The sequence below is a fragment of the Poecilia latipinna genome, unplaced genomic scaffold (assembly GCF_001443285.1).
Source record: "Poecilia latipinna isolate Pla-1442-1.1 unplaced genomic scaffold, P_latipinna-1.0 Scaffold3435, whole genome shotgun sequence".
NCBI classification, from domain to species: Eukaryota; Metazoa; Chordata; class Actinopteri; order Cyprinodontiformes; family Poeciliidae; genus Poecilia; species Poecilia latipinna.
This window is the reverse complement of record NW_015116051.1, coordinates 26,657-47,637: the sequence shown is the minus strand read 5'-3', so window position 1 is coordinate 47,637 and position 20,981 is coordinate 26,657. Positions and strand designations below refer to the sequence as shown.

At 39.3% G+C, this 20,981-nt stretch overlaps 1 protein-coding gene across 3 annotated transcripts in view; it reads left to right on the top strand.

The window, feature by feature from the left end:
* Window positions 1-2,343: 2,343 nt before the first annotated feature.
* The window catches only part of prex1 (phosphatidylinositol-3,4,5-trisphosphate-dependent Rac exchange factor 1), a 44,678-nt gene continuing 26,040 nt past the window's right edge, over window positions 2,344-20,981 (top strand). For 2 of the 3 annotated variants that reach the window (XM_015023871.1, XM_015023869.1), the window contains exons 1-14: window positions 2,345-2,511; window positions 3,752-3,896; window positions 6,157-6,332; window positions 6,768-6,929; window positions 7,234-7,444; window positions 10,395-10,659; window positions 12,732-12,944; window positions 16,018-16,106; window positions 16,463-16,545; window positions 18,309-18,399; window positions 18,472-18,600; window positions 18,681-18,722; window positions 18,842-19,059; window positions 19,355-19,457. In XM_015023871.1, the coding sequence (XP_014879357.1) occupies window positions 3,782-3,896; window positions 6,157-6,332; window positions 6,768-6,929; window positions 7,234-7,444; window positions 10,395-10,659; window positions 12,732-12,944; window positions 16,018-16,106; window positions 16,463-16,545; window positions 18,309-18,399; window positions 18,472-18,600; window positions 18,681-18,722; window positions 18,842-19,059; window positions 19,355-19,457 (1,897 nt within the window). In that variant the 5' untranslated portion in view covers window positions 2,345-2,511; window positions 3,752-3,781. Of the gene's footprint in view, window positions 2,512-3,751; window positions 3,897-6,156; window positions 6,333-6,767; window positions 6,930-7,233; window positions 7,445-10,394; window positions 10,660-12,731; window positions 12,945-16,017; window positions 16,107-16,462; window positions 16,546-18,308; window positions 18,400-18,471; window positions 18,601-18,680; window positions 18,723-18,841; window positions 19,060-19,354; window positions 19,458-20,981 lie in introns of all 3 variants that reach the window. The other variant, XM_015023872.1, reaches the window with a different exon arrangement.

Sequence of the window (20,981 nt, the reverse complement as noted above, 5' to 3'; positions counted from 1 at the left end):
TTTATATATATATATATATAAATATATATACTCTTGTGTCATAGTACCCCCAAGAATTTAAAACTACTTTCACCCCTGGACATGAGAAATTATGGACAGATCTGTGGTGGAAGTTAGGCACAAGCAGGAGGACAAACATGTTGAAAAGAGTCACAGAGTTAAGGAATGCAATACCTTGGTTTCACTTTATGACTTCTCTGCTTTCACCTCACTCTCTCTTCTCTCTTCCCTACATAACCTCTGACTCTGTTGGTGATTGAGCTTTGTCTTTTTTCCAATATGCCAGTGGGTCAGAGTCCAGTATTTTCTCCTCTTATACTGGGTCCACAGCTGGTTGAGTTGCCCCAGAGTTGCTGGAAGTGAAGGCATCACTTGTATTTTTAGATTAGTGAGGAGAAATGATGGAGGTGTTGATTGGACTTCCAGGCTGTGAAACCTCATGTGATGTCACTGAACACATTCATTTGCTGCTTTCCTCTAAGTGCCACATCACAGATTTAGAAAAGATATTTGGATTTATTCAAGCAAATGTTTAATTTTGTTACATTTTGTGACATTTTAGGCCTGTCACGATAAACAATAAATCAATTAATCGCATGATAAATTAAAATTATCAACCTTATTTTAATTGGCCGGCTTTATCGTTTCTGCCTGCCTTTTTCTTCCTATTGATGACACTGAATGAAAAAAGGCTCAACTCCGGTGCTCTCCACTGACCCTCCCTTCCTCATTTCCTTAGTGTAATGCTCAGCTCACATTATATCACACGTGAATTTAAAGTAAACGAACGCGGCTGAATAAATAGCCTTATCATTATAACCTATTTATGTCACGTTAACGATAAACAGCTGAAATGTTACCGGTTTATCAACTGCGGTAACATTTTCGCTCCAACTCCTCTCTTTGTCATTTCTGTGGATATTCCTCTCATGAAATGTTGAATAAACATTAATGTTGTTTCCACATATCATCTCCGATGTCCGCTGGACTTCGGGTTGCGCCGTGTCAGGTGTTTGGGATTCCCCTTCATGCTTTCCACTCAGAAAGCACGAAGGGGAATCCGTACTTTCTGATTGACTACCTGTCACATTCAACAGGCTGCGTTCTCGCTCCCAGTTGGAGAACCCCCCCCTCGCTGATAAACTGGCCAAGACAATCCAACATGTTGAGTATGCCTGATTTAGATCGGAGCGGTCCTGACGTTCTACCAACTGGACCCGATCAGTCGTAACACACCACATACTACGGGATGATCGGTTACGATTGTTGGACGTTCTAAGATTGTCGTAAGGGGGAAATCGGGGCAAAAGAAAATCGTGCAGTGTGAACTGGGCTTAAGAGAGGAGTGAACTATTGCATCAGATAGTGGGATGTGCCCATCTTCTCTATCTAAATCTATTAATTACTGAAGGGCAATATAGTATACATATTTCATAATCTGTACTTTTTTTGTTGAATGTAGTTTTTATTTCCATTTTATGTTTAGTTTTTATTCAAGTGCATTTTTTGTTAATGGAGACAGAGTCCATTTTATTTTGGTTTTTGGTTGTTTTGTTTATTTAGTTGACAGGTGGACAGTTCCAGTGTTTAGTGTTCTTTTGAAAGTAAAGTGTATCTATTTTTGGCAGGATATCGCTTGCATTATTATGTCATTACCATTACATCAGTTAAAAATGGTCTTCAAATAATATTATCGTTTATCGCAATAATTTTTGAGACAATTAGTCGCCCAGCAAAATTTGTTATTGTGACAGGCCTAAAACCAGACACTTCTGTGTAGTTCAGGTGGATTTTTGTGATAGACCGAGACAAAGCAAGGCGTTATTATGAAGTGGAATATGCATGTTTTTCCCTTCACCCTCCTTTTAGGCCTAAAACCTGTACTTTGGAAAGGTCACCTAATAAAAATTGTTAGTCTGTCTGGAATTTAATCCCAGTATAATTTCAGCTGTTCTTTGCAATCCTGCAGAAATCCACAGTTTATCTATTGGTGGAGCAAATATTAGTTGTTCACTCCACAAATCTGACCTTTAGTATGCTTATAGTAAAAACATGGTGGTGGCAGCATTATGCTGTCGGAGTGCCTTTCTTTAATGGGGGAATAATTGCAAATGGATGCCACAATTTTTATTTGCAAACTTGTTAAAAAATTATTTTCCTTCCAGTTTACAAATACAGATAACTTTTTGTGTTTCACATAAATGAAATATGTTGAGGTTTGTAGAAATAACTTTTCAAAATGTGAAAAAGTTAATCGGTTATGAATACTCTGGCAGAGATGGCATTAAAACACTTTTTTTTGTATGTCTGCTGTAACTCTGGTTCTGCCACAGTGCGTTTTACATTGTGGTTTTGCTTTGACCTCCTGCAGGCTGGGAAGCGGCCGCAGCAGGGCTTCAGCCCGGCCAGGTCATCCTGAAGGTCAACGGCAACAATGTGAACCGCAGCGATCACCAGGAGGTCCTGGAGCACTTCAGCGCACAGCACACACACCAGGAACCCCCCCAGACAGTGAGGACACACACAACACCACTCTGTTCTTCACATGCACCTTCTTTTTGAATTGTTTTTATTTTTGTTTTGCAGAAGTTGTACTTTCATTGAGAAGAACTAAATTCTGACCCAGCCTTTGCTATACCTAGTTATTGTCATTGTGGTAATAAGAGAAAAACTTTCTGAGCCAACTGGAGCATGTACATATTAAATATGAGGGGTCCAAGGACTGAACCTTAGGATTCCCCCCCCATGTGACTTCTGAAGTAACCTGTTGACACAAAGACGTTCAACCAGTTAAAACCATCAGGTAGTCCTGTCCAGCTCTGGAACTGTAAGAGGAAACAGCTTTTCTTTATCCAGCAGAGTGAGGAATCTTCATCTGTTGCTCTTATTTTGGACAGCAGCGTAAACACAAAGACACAAACATTTCTCTATACAATTTTAGCCTAAGAGCAAAAGATCTGTTGTTTTTTAAAACTTCATCTGCTTAACAATCTCTTACATAAATTATCAGTGTAATTACATTTTTTTAGTTGAAGATGCCGTCTTGCCTGGATTCAAAAGGCATTGTAAGAACTTATCTCTTCCATTGACTTTGCCAAGTGTTTGGTTTAGATTCCTGTGCTCTGACTCACCATTAAACTCTTTCTTAAACTCCACACCGCGTGGCTGCTATCACACACTCAAGCTGCTCTTCCCTGCCTGGTTTGACATTCTGGTTGCAGCACTTTGTGTCTCCAGGCGGTATTTCACAAGGCTGCAGACAGCACTGAGTGTCCTCTGTATGCTGTAGTGCTGTTTTGTTTAGGTTTTTTTTCTTGTCTTTTTTGACTATTCCCTTCTGCTTCAGCGTACCAAACAGGATCTGTCAAACAGCCTGATCTGGTCTGTTTGGCTCAGCCAACAGTAGGATAAATGATTAGATGCTATCAAATACTTTCTTTCATTCAGTTCTGGCTCTTCTGTTGGAGTGAAAATGTCCCCAAAGGGCACAAAAACCAGAGTCTCTCCCTCCAATGTTGTGTAGTAGGCATCACTCTATATGGATCAGTTGAAAAATGTCTCAGTATAATTTTTTTTTAATCCAGTTCTTTAAATAAAGAAAAATCGGCATTATTCTTCTTGCATCCCATTGCATCACCGTTGGTAATTTGCTCCAGTTTCCATGGAGTGGATTGATTTTAACGTCTGGACTCAGACAAATCCCATTCTCCCCAGACGGCTTTAATCTTTTAAAATCTATTTTTCATCCTAGTGTCAGTGGGTTTATCGTGCCTTTGAGGATATGGAGGAGCTCCAGAGACCAAGCAGTGCTGGTGAGAAGGAGGAGAGTCTATTCAGGCCTTACCCGGTGGAGAACGGCTCCAATCATGAGGAGGGTACCACCACTAATGGAACAGGTGAAACACCTCCACCTTTATCACAGATTTATCCTAAAGCATGCAGCTAGCTTAGTTTAATTATAAACACCAACTGCAATCTTGAGCACATTTGCAAATCTGTTGTCTAGTGATGGGACTTAAATAAAATTTTTAATGGAGTTAATTCTGGTGTCTGTAGTTAAATAATCGGGTAACACTTTGTTTTACAGGGTGTGAATAAGACTGTCATGACACCGTCATAAATATGACATAACACCTGTCATGAACATGAATAAGCCTTCATGAATATTTATGACTGTTGTCATAAAGTGTCTTTTGGTAAATCATGACACTTTTAATACAAAGTTGACATTATTCAAAATGTCTTTGTTATGACAACTTGACATTAACCAAGAATCATGTCATAAATATGTCATAATAGTAACCATAATGATTTAACTAACCCTATCAAAAGCTTTAACAACAGAGCGATTAATATTTCCACTACCTGATATAAAGCGAAACAAGTAGGATCAGCAATAAAGATTTCATTAAGCTTTATTACACTGTCAAATGATTTAATAACAGAGTCAATAACAATTTCTTTTACAACAAGTGGAACAAGTAGCACCAGTTCTGAAAATGTCATTAAATGTTATTACAGTGTCATTAAGTAAAGTGAAACAAGTAACAACAGTTATGACAGTCATTAAGTGTCATTAATATTAACTATTACCTCAAGTAAAGTGAAACAAGTTACAACAGTTAAGACGTCATTAAGTGTCATTACAATGTCATTAATATTAACTATTACCTCAAGTAAAGTGAAACAAGTAACAACAGTTATGACAAAGTCATTAAGTGTCATTAATATTAACTTTTACCTCAAGTAAATTGAAACTAGTCGCAACAATTACAAAGATGTACAGTAATGTAGTATTACAGTGTCAAATGCAATGCTAACAGTTATTGATATTAAGTCTTACCTCAAATGAAGTGAAACACACTGGACTACTTATAACTACCATCATAACTGTAGAACAAACCCTTTGTACATTGGAATAAAACAAAAGATAACTTGTTCTAAGATAACAGAGGGTTTAACGTCTGGTCAGTATATTGTTACTCTGAAACACTGATTGTAAACATCTTGCTGTAAGACTTTAGGATCAATTAAATTAAGAAATTTAAGACTAAACAAATGGCAGAGCAATATAATATTACCACAGAAAGCTAATTTTTAAAGTTTAATCGGTAATACTTTTATAACAGATTTATTTCAGATCATGATTTCTTGGTTAATGTCAAGTTGTCATATCAAAGACATTTTGAATAATGTAAACTTTGTATTAAAGGTGTCATAATTTACCGAATGACGCTTTATGACAACAGTCATAAATATTCATGAAGACTTATTCATGTTCATGACAGGTGTTATGTCATGTTTATGACAGTGTCATGACAGTCTTATTCACACCCCATAAAATAAAGTGTTACCAATAATCACATTTTAATCAAATACTATTAATAAAATAAGCAACATTCTCAATTCAAAAACCCCTTTTGCTGCTTTATTATGGAAGAAAGAGACATAGGAGCTCAACAAAGATATTTATTGTTTTTAATATGTTATTTAACACTATCAGTTTGGTGCGAAGTGCTATTAGACTCATTCATACTTCAGCGTTCGCCACATACATGTTTAGCATAGACAGATGCTGTTTTAGCCTTGAATAGCTTTGCTAATATGCTAACTCCTTTTAGCTCAACTTGAACACAGCAATGGACTTTTCCATCAGATCGTTTTTGGAAGCATAAATGAATCCCCAGTGAGCCAAGAAAAGCAGCTTTGTCATCCATCACTGTTTGTGGATGTGGCTTGTGCGTCAGATTTATGGACATATCAGAAACATGCAAATACAAAGGTTCTGCTCAGAAGTTTTGTATGTTTAAAAAATTAAAAAGCAATTAATTTAACACATTAAAATCTATGGGATTGATTGTTTGAAATTAATGTGTTAAAGTTTTAATTTTGCCCTAGTTAAAAAGCGTTTTATTATTTTAGTGTATGACTGTTTATTTGAACTCAGTTTTGGATCTTCATGCCTATCCAAAGCACACTGTGTTCCTCTTTAAGGAACTGAAAGGTGTGTTTGTCTAGAGTCAGGGGATTCCTGTATTACAATCATTTTGAATCTTAGATATTCAAGTATAATTGTATTTTTCATGTTAGATCATTTTTAAAGAAACAGGGTGTCTCTGAATGTGCAAAGTTAACTGGTGTAACGTCGATCCTCAGACCACAGGCTCTGCAGACTTTCCCTGTCCGCTGATCTGCCCCTGGTCACCCTGACGGTGGATAACGTCCACTTGGAGCACGGAGTGGTTTACGAATACGTGAGCACCGCTGGAATCAAGAGCCACGTCCTGGAGAAGGTGGTAGAGCCCAAAGGCTGCTTCGGCCTGACTGCTAAGGTAGCTAACAGAAGATTATTTCAGGCTTATGTTTCTCTCCATCTATCAGAATACAGTTTATGTTCTCTGCACTTTATTTAAATACATTTAGGAACCATTAATTTTTCTTCGACTTTACAATTAGGCACCACTTTGTGTTGGTGACTCACATAAAATCCAGTTCATATAGATTGAGGGTTTGGTCCTAACCGAATGTGAAACGATATAGATACTTTTTCCATCGTTTTGTCTGTCATGTTTGCTGTTTTACTAAATGATGTTACAATCGAAATCAAAAGAGTTTACTGTTTGATATTTGTGCTGCCACTTTATTGGTTCTATTGATTCAATTTTCTTGTGAAAAATTTGCTTTGGATCAGATTGGAACTGATGGCATCAAATATTCTAAACTTTCATTTGTTACCCTTCCGTGTCCTGTGGTTTTTATCTCCACAGATCCTTGAGGCGTTTTCTGGTGATGACAGCCTCTTCGTACGCAACTGCAGCCAGCTGATCTCCCAGAGCGACCGAGTCGTTACCATGCCACAGTACGAGTTCAGACAAATCTGTGACACCAAGCTGGAGAGCGTCAAACGTCGTATCAGCAGCTATCAGGAGGTACCGAGTCACGCTTTTGTTAGGTTGGGAAGATGTATTTAAAACCTGGAACATCCCCAAACCTTTCAAAAATATAAATAAAATCCACTATGAGTTATTTTTGCTACTTCCAAATGATCTGCTGCACTTCAAATACACACAGGCTGTCCAACAACACGTATCTAATCTTTTAAGACCAGAGACAGCACAATGGCTCCTACAGTCGCATAAATATTGCCTCTGGATCAATTAACGCTTTACCCAATTACCAGATTGACTTACCTCCGGCTTCTGTTTTCATGTTTTCTTTCATTGCTTGCTGCAGTTTGCTAAGGAGCTGAGGAACAAGGTGTGGCCGTCCTTCAGGCAGGCTGGCGTTCGCCCTCACCTGCTGGGCTGCATGGACTTTGTTCCCACAAACTGCCATGTCAACCTGATGCAGGTGTCGTACCCCAAAAGCACCACGTCTGCAGGCAGGACTTTCAGCATCCGCTTTGGTCGCAAAAACTCCCTTTATGGCATGGACCCAGACCAAGGTACTGCTAACACACACATGCAGACTCAAAAAGTCTGAAATATACTCACATCCATGTATATAAAAAAGCCCTTGAAATATCTTCAATTCATTTAAAACATGTAAGCTGACCTTAAAGACGTTAATCTCATGTCTTAGAATTTGATGTGACACGACTATTTAACCTTGTATTTTCTATGTATCTTTTTCTTTTCTTATGGGACTTTTCTGTTGGAGTCTGTTTTCTATTGGACTCACTTGCAGACATCTACGTTACGTTCTGACTTGAGGCAGTTAGGGCTACTGGTAGCTATCTGCTAATATAGCAGGTAGTTGCTAGCTACATAGCTATATCTCTGGCTATCTAGCAAAGAGATATAGCTCGTTAATCTGACAAGACTTTAACCCTAGAACAACCACAGTAGCTTTTCAAAACAAAAGCTAGCTACCTTTGTTTGCATCTATCTTGGGTAAGGGCAAATCTATCATCATTTGGCTGCCTGGCGTTCATCTTCGTCTTCGAATGTTAATTAATGTCTTTAACTAAAGCATTAATGTGACCATATCTATAGTGAATTTCATATTTGTTCCTAAATAGTTTTTTATATTTAGCTTTTTACTATGTATTTGATTTCCTTTTGTACTTTTCTGTCCTAAATGTCATTCACACTGGTATTAAAAAGTCTTCAATTTGAGTTGGTGAAACCTGCTGAGTCCCTGACATACATTAAATAAAAAAGATTTTTAACCGTAGTACAACCATGATGGAGTTCAACTCCAGGGTTAGTGTTCATTTTTGCCTCTTACCATCTGTGTCTCTTTAATTCCTGGGTTATGGAGAAGCGAACACCAACTGCAGCTTCTCACTGTAACACAGTACGACCACAAGAAGGATTCTCATTACAAATTAGATGAGTGGTTTGCTATTAGATCTCCATTAGCCTCCTACTATTCCCAGAGTATGAACATTACAAAAGAATGAATGATGTCAGCAAAGAAAGTTTAGGATGTTTGAAGTTCTCTCATTACTTGAAAGGTAAAAATGAGAGGAAGGAGAAAAGCTGGTACCTAACTATAAAAATAACGAGGATCTTAGAAATCCTGCATGTGTGGAAGCAAAGCATCTGTCTTCAGCTAGCTACACTGATCAGCTTTGTCACGACAGAACTTGTTATTAATTAGGAGTTTTTAAGTTGAACTGCTGAGCTATGTCTGCTCTCAGCAAAGATGAAAATGCAACACAGCTGTCTAGACAGCAGACTGTGCAGCAGCACTGGCTTTTTAGAGGATGGCTTGTCTTCATTTCTCTTTCAAGTCCCAGCTGCGAGGCAGATATCTGCCCAGCAGTCGTCATCGTCAGATGATCTGCTTTCCAATGCAGAACGATGGTCCTTAGTTTTGCAGTGTTTTTTGAAAGTATTTTCATTTTGCATTAAAACCTTGAACTTTAATGTATTTTGTTGGAGTTTTAATCTCAGCCATTAAGTAAATAATCCAGCTGTGTCTAATTTCATCTCAGCATATATGCAGCTGTTCTCTGTTTGTTAGAGAACATTAACCCTTGTGTGTGTGAGGACTGAGGCAGACGTAGAGGACTATGGCAAATGATACAAGTTTTACATGTGTGGGGTCGGTTGGACCCCATTTCTACATACAAGGGTTAAGGCACTTTATACAGGTTTAAGTTATGAAACAATATCCTTTGACCTTTGACACTCATCAACCCATCATCCACTAGTGGAAACAGTTTGCTATGAATGCAAACCTAACCAAACATGGCCATTAAGCAATAAATCAATTAATAAATTAATGGCATGATAAATTAAAACATGCTCAATAATTTTCATTTCCATGATTATTTGTTTTTCTCTTTTCACTCATTATACCAGAAACTAGTTGATTACAGTCTTCAGTTTGGTGTTTTTGTCTCAAGTAGGCTGGTGTTTTTTTAAGGACTGTTTTGTCTACAGAGACTTCATAATTTGTTTTATTTGTTGCTTTGTTTATTTTGGATATTTAAAATGTTTTCCAGTTACCATGCTAAATGTTCATTAGAAATGAAAGTTTATTGATTTCTGATGGAGTGTATTTGCATTATTATGCCATTACCATTATATTACTGAACAATGGTCTCAAAATAACAATATATTCCTTTATCAAAAAGCACATTCAGATGTTAGAAAGACTAAAATTTGACTAAATCTAAATCTAATTAATTAAATCAACTAAATCTAATTAAGAATCTGTGGCAAGACTTCAAAATGAATAATTATTATAGAGATGACCTGAGCTTTCACTATTTTTCCAAGAACAATGGGTGAATATTTGAGTCACTTCATGTGTGAAGACACACCAAAAGATTTAATGCTTTAATTAGAACTAAATATTGATGCGGTTTAGATAAAAATATTTTCCAGGTTTTGGTTAAAGAAAATATGATACATTTCCTTTGCAGTTATGCACTGCTTTGTTTTGGTCATTGAGGTTTGTGTTTATAATGCAACAACATCCCAAAAAAAAGTTCAAGGACCAAGAAGTCTGTTGTTCTTTGGGAAAATAAGACATTCTATGTAAATTAATATATTTGCAGGAGAAAAACATCCCTTTCTTCAACATTTCAAACAAACTAACCCCACACAATAAAAGACAGATTGTTTTTTGTTTAAACCCTCTTAAGGTTAGTTACACGAATCGACTCCGTCTGCAGTCCTTACATTTTTCAGCTCGCTGCTTCGTTTGACATTTAGCACAAGTAAACAGTTTTACATCCTGCTATTTTTCCTGCATAACAGTTGTGCTTTGTAAGTTGTTTTCCATTAAGAGGAAATGAAGACCAGACAGTGGTGTCACTTCGTACTTTTCCAACATCTGGCTTCCATATAACAGCCAGAGATGGAAGGTGCTCTTCATTCCAGCAGCCGCTTCGTGCACAGCGGTGTCCGTGTGTGATCGTCTTCTCACCTGTCCTTCAGCTCAGCTCAACCCCATGTCGCACACCCAGCACTGTGTGACCAGCATGGGCGCTCCTTCCTGGACCTGCTCCGGCCTGGAGGGGGGTGAGGCCGACGGCGGCGCAGAGGAAACCCCGGACGGAGGCGAGGGCATCCAGGGAGAAGGCGGGCTGAGCTTCCTGCTCAAACAGGAAGACACGGAGACGCAGGACGCCTACATCCACCTGTACAGCCGCCTGGACGTTGCAGTGAGGGAGATGAAGCAATATGTTGCTCAAATAGACGTGTAAGTATAAGACCTGAAATACTTCTTAAAAAATCTCTTCAGCATTGTTTTGGTCAGATGCTTTCATCCAGCAGCATTCCTAGGACTCTGGAAAAGTATAAGGAAAGCAAATAAGTGAGAAAAAATATTGCAATTTTCCAGACTCAACATCTCTCCCATTGTTTGAAAATTGTTTGTGCTTTTTGTTCTTGCTCTTTTCCTTGTGTCCTTCCTCAACTCCTTCCTGTCTTCCTTATGAACTTTGTTGAGTCCTTCTTTCAGTTCTTGCCTGCTTGTGTTTATCCTTTCTGCCTTTCTTCCTTCCTTTCTTTGTTTTTTTCCTTTCTTCTTTGTTTTCTTGTTGTGTTTATCTATGTTTCCTGATGTCTGTCTTTCTTTCTTCCTTGTGTCCTACCTCACTGTGCCCTTCTGGCCTTGCATCCTCATGTCCTACGTTTTTTCTTTTACTTTCCTCTCTTTTCCTTTGTTTTCCTTTCCTGTCCTTTCCTATTTCCTGTTTCCTAGCTTTCTGGAAATAAGGATGGAATTGATCAATGAATACTCATATAATATTTGGATAAATGTCCATTAGCCAGTTGCTGGGGAATCACTCACATTTTTCTAGCCACCAACAAACTTCTGGAAGAATTTCTGCTGGAAATTTGAAGAGTCTTCTTTGTAGATTTAAATCATTGAATTTATATAGTTTAAGGCTGTTCTACAAGCTTCGGGACTTTTGTCTTGTAGGAACAGAAGATTCCAGTTTCCAAAGTGTCTCCCGGAGACGAAAGGAAATTGGTTCAGATGTTTAGAAATGACTAAAACAGCCGAAAGACCCCAGCTTGTCATTAAGTGGAAGCTGCTGAATCTCAGTTTAGAGAAGTTTAACACCCCTAAACTACACCTTTAAGGGTAGCTGCCATATTCTGTCTAGTTTATATACTTTGGATCAACATTATTTGATTCTTTTTCTTCTTTTGCTCTTTCCTTTGGTTTGTTATATTGTTTGTATTAACTTTTAATTCATGTAAAGCACTTTGTATTGCCTTGTTGCTGAAATCGTGCTATATAAATAAATTTACCTTATTCAAAGGTCTGACCAAAGATTTAGCTGTTTGGATTCAGTGGTTAGATGTGTGTTTAAATGAGGCTCAAGGTTAGAACACAGTTTTACAAAGTGAGTGGCATAATGAGGATGGAGGAAGTCTTCCATGTTTAGCTGATGAAATGTAGACAGTTTCTCTACAAATGGGTGTTCCAACCCCAAAATAATCATAAACAGATAATAAATAGATAAAGCAGGGTGATGCTAGGCTGTACCTCAACCACATCCACATTCTGTCAGCTGAAACGTTGAGCCAAATTAAGTTTATTTATAGCCACAATAAATGTTAAACTTTACACTAATTTCATGTTCTTTGAAAATCATTAAAGTTGTTTATTGTATCATCATTCCATTCTGAAAAAGGAACATATGTAAAATCCCAAAATGAATTACTTTTATGCACACAATGAGTGCATATACACTTCTGACTGGAATGTAAAGAAAAAAAATCAAGTGTAAAATATTTTTTGTTGTGTTTCATCGTAAAATCTTCTATCGTCTTGTTGCTTCTTTCATATATTTCCATTCCTCTGTTCTGGTTGTGAGCTGTACATCATCATCATCATCATCATCATCATCATCATCATCATCATCACCTGTTGGGTCAGAGTTTACCGTCTGTCTGCAAAGAAACAAACCCATGCTGTTAACCCAGGCCACGCCCCCCCCATGCTTCTGTCTGCCCTTTGCCTTGTTTAAAGCCCTCGGTTTACAGAAGGGACATTCTTCAGCCCCAAAACGTTTCTGGAACAGACCCAGAACAGGAACAGGGAGTGAGTCCAAGATAACATCCAGAGAAAGAGATGCACATTGTGTGTTTATGCTGAGGAAGGGGTGTGAATGAATAGATGTGCCTGTTTCACTTTGCAGTGTTTATTTAAACATAAATATCAGCACATTGCTCTGGTTTGGTTATAAGAACGCCTTAGGCTAAATGGTAATAATGTTACAAAAAACAAAATGTTTCTCATTGTTCTTGGTTCCGCAGCCTCCTGTCGTCCATCACTGAACCCACCCAGCTGGATGGGGAGGGCGGGGGGCCCCCCACTGACGAGTCGGGTCAGCCTTTGGCCCCCTGCGATGACGGCTGTGAGCAGGACAAAGCAGAGCCAGGAGGCATTAAAAAGGTTTGCTTCAAGGTGAATGAGGAGGACCAGGAGGACTCTGGGCACGACACCATGAGCTACAGGGACTCCTACAGGTGAGCTTCCTCAGGTCCCGCCTAAAACTCACCAGTGCTTTCAACTAGGTCACCATAAATCCTAGAAATGATAGCCTGTTAATGAAAAATGGAGTTTATATTGTTAACACCTCTTTTTTTCTGGAGCTACTACTTCCATAAAACATGAACAACATTCAGACTCCCTTTTTTCTGAGTTTTAATGCTTCTCATTTCCCCCCTTGCAGGCTACAATTAGTCCCAGATGTTGGCATTCTGACTGGGAGCTAAAAATGACTTCAAAATGATTTGGTCAGGGCTGCTTATGTCATTTTGCTTGTTGTGAGTTAATTCAGCGCTCTGTGTGCGTGCGTAGCGCGCTGGGCCGAGCTCCACCGAGCCCCACCTTCCACACCACCCACTAAGATGCAGTTATTGGTTGTTGGTGTGGTGGCCGCTGTGTAATACAGCCAAACTGTTTAGGGTGCGGCCCCCTCGCCAGCTCTGTCATTAGAGCCAGGCCCGCCACGTGAAACACAGCCACCTCATCGTAATAAAATGCAAAGGAAACCGTAGCTGCTCTGGGGAGAGCGATATGCACCAGCTCACACACACACAGACACACACACACACAGAAGGTGTGTAAAGACAGAAAGGTAGCAGTAGATTAAGGCTCAGTAAAAGGGAATCAATTAAATGAAATGCACATAAATGTGCTGCTGTGTTTTAAAAGAGAAAAACCACAAAATACCCAAATGCAAACTAGAGACTCAGGTTTGATGCTGCTGTCCCTTTTCAAAATCACTGCATCCAGTGGCAGGACTTTGTGGCAGACATTTAATTATACACACTTTTTACAAAGGGATGAGCAAAGAAAGTGACATGTAGATTAGGCCTGTCGTAATAAGCAATAAATCAATTGATCACAGAATAAAAGGATTTTCTCTTTTCTCTCTTTCTACCAAAAACTGGATGATGAATGTTTTCGGTCTGCTGCTTTGGTCTCAACTAGACATTTTTTGAAGTACAATTTTGTTTACACTGTCTTCATAATTAATTGTTCTTGAAATTTTATTTTAGGTATTTAAAACATCTTCCAGATTCAGTGTTGAATGTTTTTTATATATTAAAGTTTATTGATCTTTGACAATGTGATCTTGCATTATTATCTCATCATTATATTACTTGAAAATGCTCATAAAGCAACAATATTATTGTTTATTGCACTTATGTCTGGGGCAGCTTATCGTCCAGAAAAAAATTATTGACAGGCCAAATTTATGTGACGTTTTTTGCAGAATCTTAAAAAGACAAATAAAAGATGTAACTCAGAGCTACTAGCCTTTCTGTAGAGAAGTCTGTCTGGATGTGCAGTCAGAGCTAAGAGTGGTGTGATGGTGATGTGCTTCAGTGACACAGAAGAGGTGAGAAACCCTGATTCATGCGAGCAGGAGGAAGTGCTTTTATTCTAAACTCTGCATCCAGTTGTGACAGATTACAGTTCAGAGGATGTAATTCAGTTAGAATTTACTGCATAACCTTCTTCAGGTTGTTGAAATGCATTTATTGATGATGTGTCAGCCTTGGAAATGTAATTGACTGCAGTGAGTTGTGGCATTTTATGAGCATTTTGTCTTGGAAGAAAACAACACATGATGCAACAAATCCAGTCTGTAAGATAAACAGGAGTAATGTCAAAGTGAAGCTGTTGCTCACTTTGTGTTGTATTCTCCTAACGGTTTTGGATCTGCAGATAAATTAATCTGTGTATAGTCTATCTGAGCTGTGAGCAGTTCTGTTTGTTTTGGGTTTACGTTCCAGGCAAACCTGTTACTACAAACTGTAATTATCTCAGCGGCGCTCACACATTTGGCTGCAGCTTTCTGAGGCTAAATTAGGAAAATTGCTTTGTGTGTGACAGTCACACACAGGAAGTGTGTGACTGTCTGAATACACCCCAATACACTCCAAGTGCACATCCACATATCCAGATGGGGGACTCAACCAACTTACATGAACTCTCCCCTGAGTTTTATTGCCTCTGCGGTTCCACTAGCCAACCAGCACAAATACACACTGGAAACCTCAGAATAACAAGGCAGGTGAATTCCAGACCTAGCTCCCCTGTTTTCTTTTTTCATCCAACCCAGCCTGATGCCAGAGGAAGACAAAGCCACAGTTGTCATTTTTGGACCTCATAATCGCTGGTCGGCCTTTTGTCCTGGTAACACGGCTGTGAATCACTCAGAGCTCCTCTAAGGGGATTTCAGGAGCGTTCGCTTAGCTCTGTATATAATTTGAGCCGCATAAATCCTCCACACACTCCCAGACATCATGTTGAATCATGTAATGTATGACCATAAATGCCTTATTTTACAGAACTGTCTTGGGAAGGTAGAAATTGTGTGAGCAGAGCACAGGGTGTCCACACATCATTAAAAAGTCTTGAGTTCATGCATCTAAACTGAAGGCCTTAAGATGTCTAAAATGAATTTAAAACAAATAAAAGTTGGTCTTAGATATGCTAATCGAAGGACGGTTCAGGCTTATAGTTTTTTTTCTAGCAGACTTTCTGTGACTCCAGGTGGTCTGAAACTAGCTGCTAATGTACCCTAGCTAGCTAGTTGCATTTTTTTTTGTGTCTGTCATGGTGTGAACGTATCACCAGCTGGTTGGACGACGTTTGTTTTTACCACTGGCCCACTTCTGTTCCCAACCAGTACAAGCCAACAGGATCCCCTAATCATCCCCTATATTTACAGGGTTTTTTCAGTCTTAAATTTAATTCAACCTGGCATTAAAAAGCTCTTAAAAAGTCTTAAATTTGACTTGCTGAAACCTGTTTGAGGTTGCTTTAAAGAAACCAGTTTATGTAAACTGTAAAAGCAGGAATGTATTCTTAGTAAAACTTTTATGGGTGCTTCTATGTGTGAATCTAAACATTTTTTAGCATTTAATTATGCTTGGTCTCACCCTCTGTAAATCAAAAAAGTCACATACAATCAGCGGGACGCATAATTATGAAACGCTACCATATAAATCCTCTGTGATTTAAGAACGCTGCTTTATAACAAACACTTACTCGGTCATCTTGTGCTTTTTTGCATATTTGCAGTGAATGCAACAGCAACCGGGACTCAGTTCTGTCCTACACCAGTGTGCGAAGCAACAGTTCTTACCTGGGGAGTGATGAGATGGGATCAGGTAACGGACAAGATCGAATCAGTCACAAATATTCTGCTGTGTTTGGATTTCTGGTTAAATAATTTTTGTCATGATGTAAACTGGATGACAAAACAAACGACTTTCACATTCTGGAGAAAGTCAGTATTTTATGGAAATTCCTCAGATTTGTTTCTTGTTTCCTGTTTATACAAAAAGATGCAAACTTTAGATGCTAAGGCTAAATAATCAGATTCATCAGAAACTTTTTATTCATTTCCTTGATTCTTCTTTCTAAATGTGTGCTTTCATTGAAGAATGCAACATAAAAAATGCTTAGCCTTTGTTTCTTCTTTCCCGTTCTGAACCTTTTCTTTAACCTTTTGTTGGGTCCAAAGGAGACGAGCTGCCCTGTGACATGAGGATTCCCTCTGACAAGCAGGACAAGCTGCATGGCTGCCTGGAGCACCTGTTCAACCAGGTGAGCTCAAGTCTGTTCATTATATTTCATAAATTTATGTTGACATTCAAAACAGAATCTGATCAACATGTGACAATCTAAAAATAATTCAACTTTTAATAGTTTTACATCTTTTCAGTTGGACTTTTGGAATCAAACCAACCCAGTTACTTACTTATTTTTCTACTATTGATGATAATATTAATAATATTTAGAGTGGCATTGAGATTGAGCAGCTGCACTTCATTGGCTGAATGTTTAATTGGTGCTAACATTTAAACATTGTTAGCTGCTTAAAGCTAACAAATGTTTAGCTTTAAACATTTGTTAGCTGCTTAAAGCTAACAAATGTTTAGCTTTAAACATTTGTTAGCTGCTTAAAGCTAACAAATGTTTAGCTTTAAACATTTGTTAGCTTTAAACAGAGTCCATGTTTCAGCGAAACATGGACTCTGTTTAAAGGATTCATTTGGTTTTTTCATCTCGTTTTGTCAGTAGGAGAGAAACCAGTTTGGCTGGAAACTGAGGGTTAAAAAGTGTTTGTGTAGAAATACAAAGCAGAAAATGTTGAGTTTTCATACAGATGTTCTCATCCTAGTGGTTGAACGACTTCATATTTTTAGGGTCGACTACAACATGATAAAAGTAGAGTCGAGGTCGACTAGTTGCAGTGACGTCAGAGACGTAAGCGTCTAAGGCGCCAAATATACATCATAAAAGCCTCCAAGTTGCTTTAAAGCAACTTGGAGGCTTTATCATCTATATCCATGACAAATATTGATAAAAAAAAAAACGCTTTTACTAAGTCTGTTATGCAGAATTAAAAGAACAAGAAACAGAACATTATCCCGGACTTCTTCGCAAGCAGAGGAGAAAAGTCAGAAAACTTTTTTTTTCCCCCAAACACCGACTGATACTGATGATCTCTGGATAGCTGCACATATAGGAGTCAAATGATCACACTGACCACAATGGTGCTTCTGGAACATCACAAACCAAACTTATTATGAACGGAGCCCGTTTGGTTACAGTTGAATTCAGTGCTGCCACCTGCTGCTCCTTCGCCCCGATGCACAGCAGGAAGCTCCGCTGACTCAGCAGCAGCTCTCTGACTTTACGGGATGAACCGACATGCAGTCAGAGATTATCTGATAGAGGCAGAGATCCCCTCTATCAGATCCTCAGAGTGAAGCTTTAACTTCATTTCCAGATTTTGCCAAATAGTATTTTTATAAGAGCATAAAGCTGCCAGGTTAGAAGCTTCAATAAGCAGAGTGCTGCTGATCAGTTGGAGGGATAAAACAGCCCAGATTGTGTCGCATTGTCTCACATTACTCTGGTAGTCTTTTTTTAAAGAATATTTTCTTGGCACTAGTTGCCTTTATTTGACAGCAGTCCGACAGGAAGGGGGCAGGGAGAGGGGAGCGAGGGAGAGAGGCATGGGCCCAGCGAACCGAGGACGGGAGTTGGTCTCTAGACTACGGCAGTCTACAGTCTCTATGGAGAACGCCGCGCTAACCAATGTACCACGCAGCGTCCATTCCAGTAGCCCTTGCTGAAATTTTCAGTTTCTCTTTAGTAAATTATTTACATTTTTATACAATTTAAGCTGTCTGACGAACTCATCTAGTTTACTTTCTTTCATTTTTTTTTGGAAAAATCAGTTTTGTCACATGATTGTGACTAGTGGACTGGCCCCATAAAAAGTCATTGCAGAGCAAAGAGTCGAAGAGTGTACTGGTTAACTAGTTGGTACCACCCCTGATCCGCTGATCTTTTTGCAGGTTGAATCAATCAACTGCCTCCTCAAAGGATCTGTGATGACGAAGGCCTGTGAGGAGATCAAGCACTTTTACTCAGACCACAGTCAGCCAGGTACACATCCACCCTGTGACAGAGGAAATCACATGCTGCTTATTCCTTTAAAGCGTTTTTTCCTTTGGACAGAGTTCCGCCAGACTGAAGACTGGACCGCCCGCAGCCGCTATGTCATCCACAAGAACATCCAGGAGGATCCCTGGAACCTGCCCCACTCCATCAAGAACCTGGTGGAGAGCCTGCAGAGATTCGTGGATGGTGAGCAGAAGACGAGCTGCTGCTCTCATGTTCCCTCAGACTGTCAGCTGCTTCATCTCGCTTTCATTCTGCTCCCACAGACGGGAAAAACCAGCTTCTCCTGGCTCTGCTCAAATGTACAGGTTAGAGCTAAAATGTGTTCAGAACCACACTTCTATAGAATAGGAATATTAGAGTGCACACGCTCTGTGGCATTAAAGGTTACAGTCCAGCTTCACCTTATTGTTGCTTCCATGTGCAGACACGTCTCTGCAGCTGCGGCGGGATGTGATCTTCTGCCAGGCGGCGGCCGGCGCCCTCTGCACGCTGGCGGAGCAGCTGCTGACGGCGTTACGCTCGCGCTTCAACAACGCTGGAGAGTACCAGGAGGACAGCAAGGAGACCAGCCGCAAGTGGCTGGAGCAGATATCCGTCATCGGTGTTCTGCTGCACTTCCAGTCCACACTGGCTCCACACCTAGTGAGTCCAGACGTTCATATTTTTGTTCCAGAAACCACCAACTCTGGGCCAGATGTTAGAAAGGTCTTATTCTTCTAAATGTGGCCCTGCACAAACCCAGTGAATTTTCCTAGATTAACAGAAAGTGGTGCATTATTGAAAAGAGAAATTGAAATTATACAAATCCTCAAATTATTTTATGTGAATACTTTTAAAAGGCCTTCAGTTTTCTTTTTGACTTAGATGTTCTGGATGGGTCGGGTTTTGACTAGTCCTGTTGGACTTCAGAGCTTTCATTCTGTCTGTCCTGTGGCAGAAAGCGGAGCGCACCATGCTGGAGGACACCAAGGCGGCGCTGCTGGACTTGGACAAAGTCACCGTTTTCTTCAGGCCGCTGGAAGACGAGTGTCTGGTCGCAAGTAAGAGACTCGATTCACAGAAACCGGCTTTCTGAAGCAACATTTACAATAATAAATTGTAGCTTTATTACAACTTATTGTAATATTGTTATTGTTCTACAATGACAATAACAATCTTTATTGTCATTATAGAACCATGCAATAAGTTACATGGATTATAACGAAATTGGTGAAAAATAGTACTACAGGGTATTTAATGCTCTTATGGCTACCAGGTATAAACTGTTGTTCAGTCTGTTAGTTGTTGCTTTTATGCTCCTGGATCTGCAGCCAGACGGCAGCAGATGGAACAAACTGTGACCAGGAACAAGCAGCTGTCCAGTTTGACCAGCGTTAGGTTAGAGATGGGCATTTATTGTGGAAAAATTCTTATAATCAATATTTTTTTACCATAATCTTTGTTATCACATTGGTACTTGAGAATATAAAGATAAAACTCAAAGTCCACATCGCCCATCCTTACTTTAAAGATGTGCTTTTAGATTGGATCAGAGGTATTGATCTGCAGATTTCACTGAATAAAGAATCCAAACTGATACATTCTGACAGGATGCTCTGAGACACAATGCAATATTTACACTTTCTTACATATATATTCAAAACGATCATTTTAAATACTCATAAACACCTCCATCATTCAAAGGCTTTATGTGCCTTGTGGAAGAAATGCTCATTTTGCAGCATTAAGAGGTGAAGTAGTAGTTTGTGTGTTGGTAAACAGCTTGAGGTGAAAGCATTTATTTCACTGCACAGTTCTGCTTCCTGGTTGGTTAAAGTAACTATTGTTCTGATGTTTACGAACCACCTGAGTGAAGCTGGGAATCTGGGCTGAGTTCTGCCTTTTAATAAATGCAGCCTCAGCGTTTACCGAAGACGCCCGGCTTGCCGGAAACCAACAGCAGACGACTCGCCTTGCATCACTCGTCTTTTGAACGGCCTAGGCGTGGTCAGTGGAGATTGCAGTGGAAAAGGAAAAGCATTTCAGGCGCTTCCCATTTTAGCCAGCAATGTTGCAGATTAAGCATAAATTTACTCTTTATACTGAGCTACAGGGAGAAACTGAAACTGTTCTGGCATCAAACTCTAGACATCACAGGCATGCAGTTATCCATGATGCTTTAATATAAAAAGTGTTTTTGAAGAAGTTTCTTGACTGCTGCGCTGCAAGTACATGGTTTTCTGTGCTGTATTGATTTTTTTCTTAGTAGCTTCAACAGAAAGCTGGGAGCCATTGCTACTGACATGTCAGCCACAGATAACATGAAGCACCGTGTTCAGCCTGCAGCAGTGATTCCAATGACTTTAACCTGCTGGGTTTCTGCTTCTGACTCAGTGAAGGTCACCTTTTAATTGTCACAGAGTCACTCCTGGTAACATGTTAGCACAAGTCTCCAGTAGCTTCATTTCCATTACGATGTCGATGTTCTGCTAATGTTGAAGAAATACAGTTTCACAATATATAAGAAACGCAATTAAAACAATGTTAACAAGGCCTGCAGTAACATCCGGTTGTTGATCATGTGA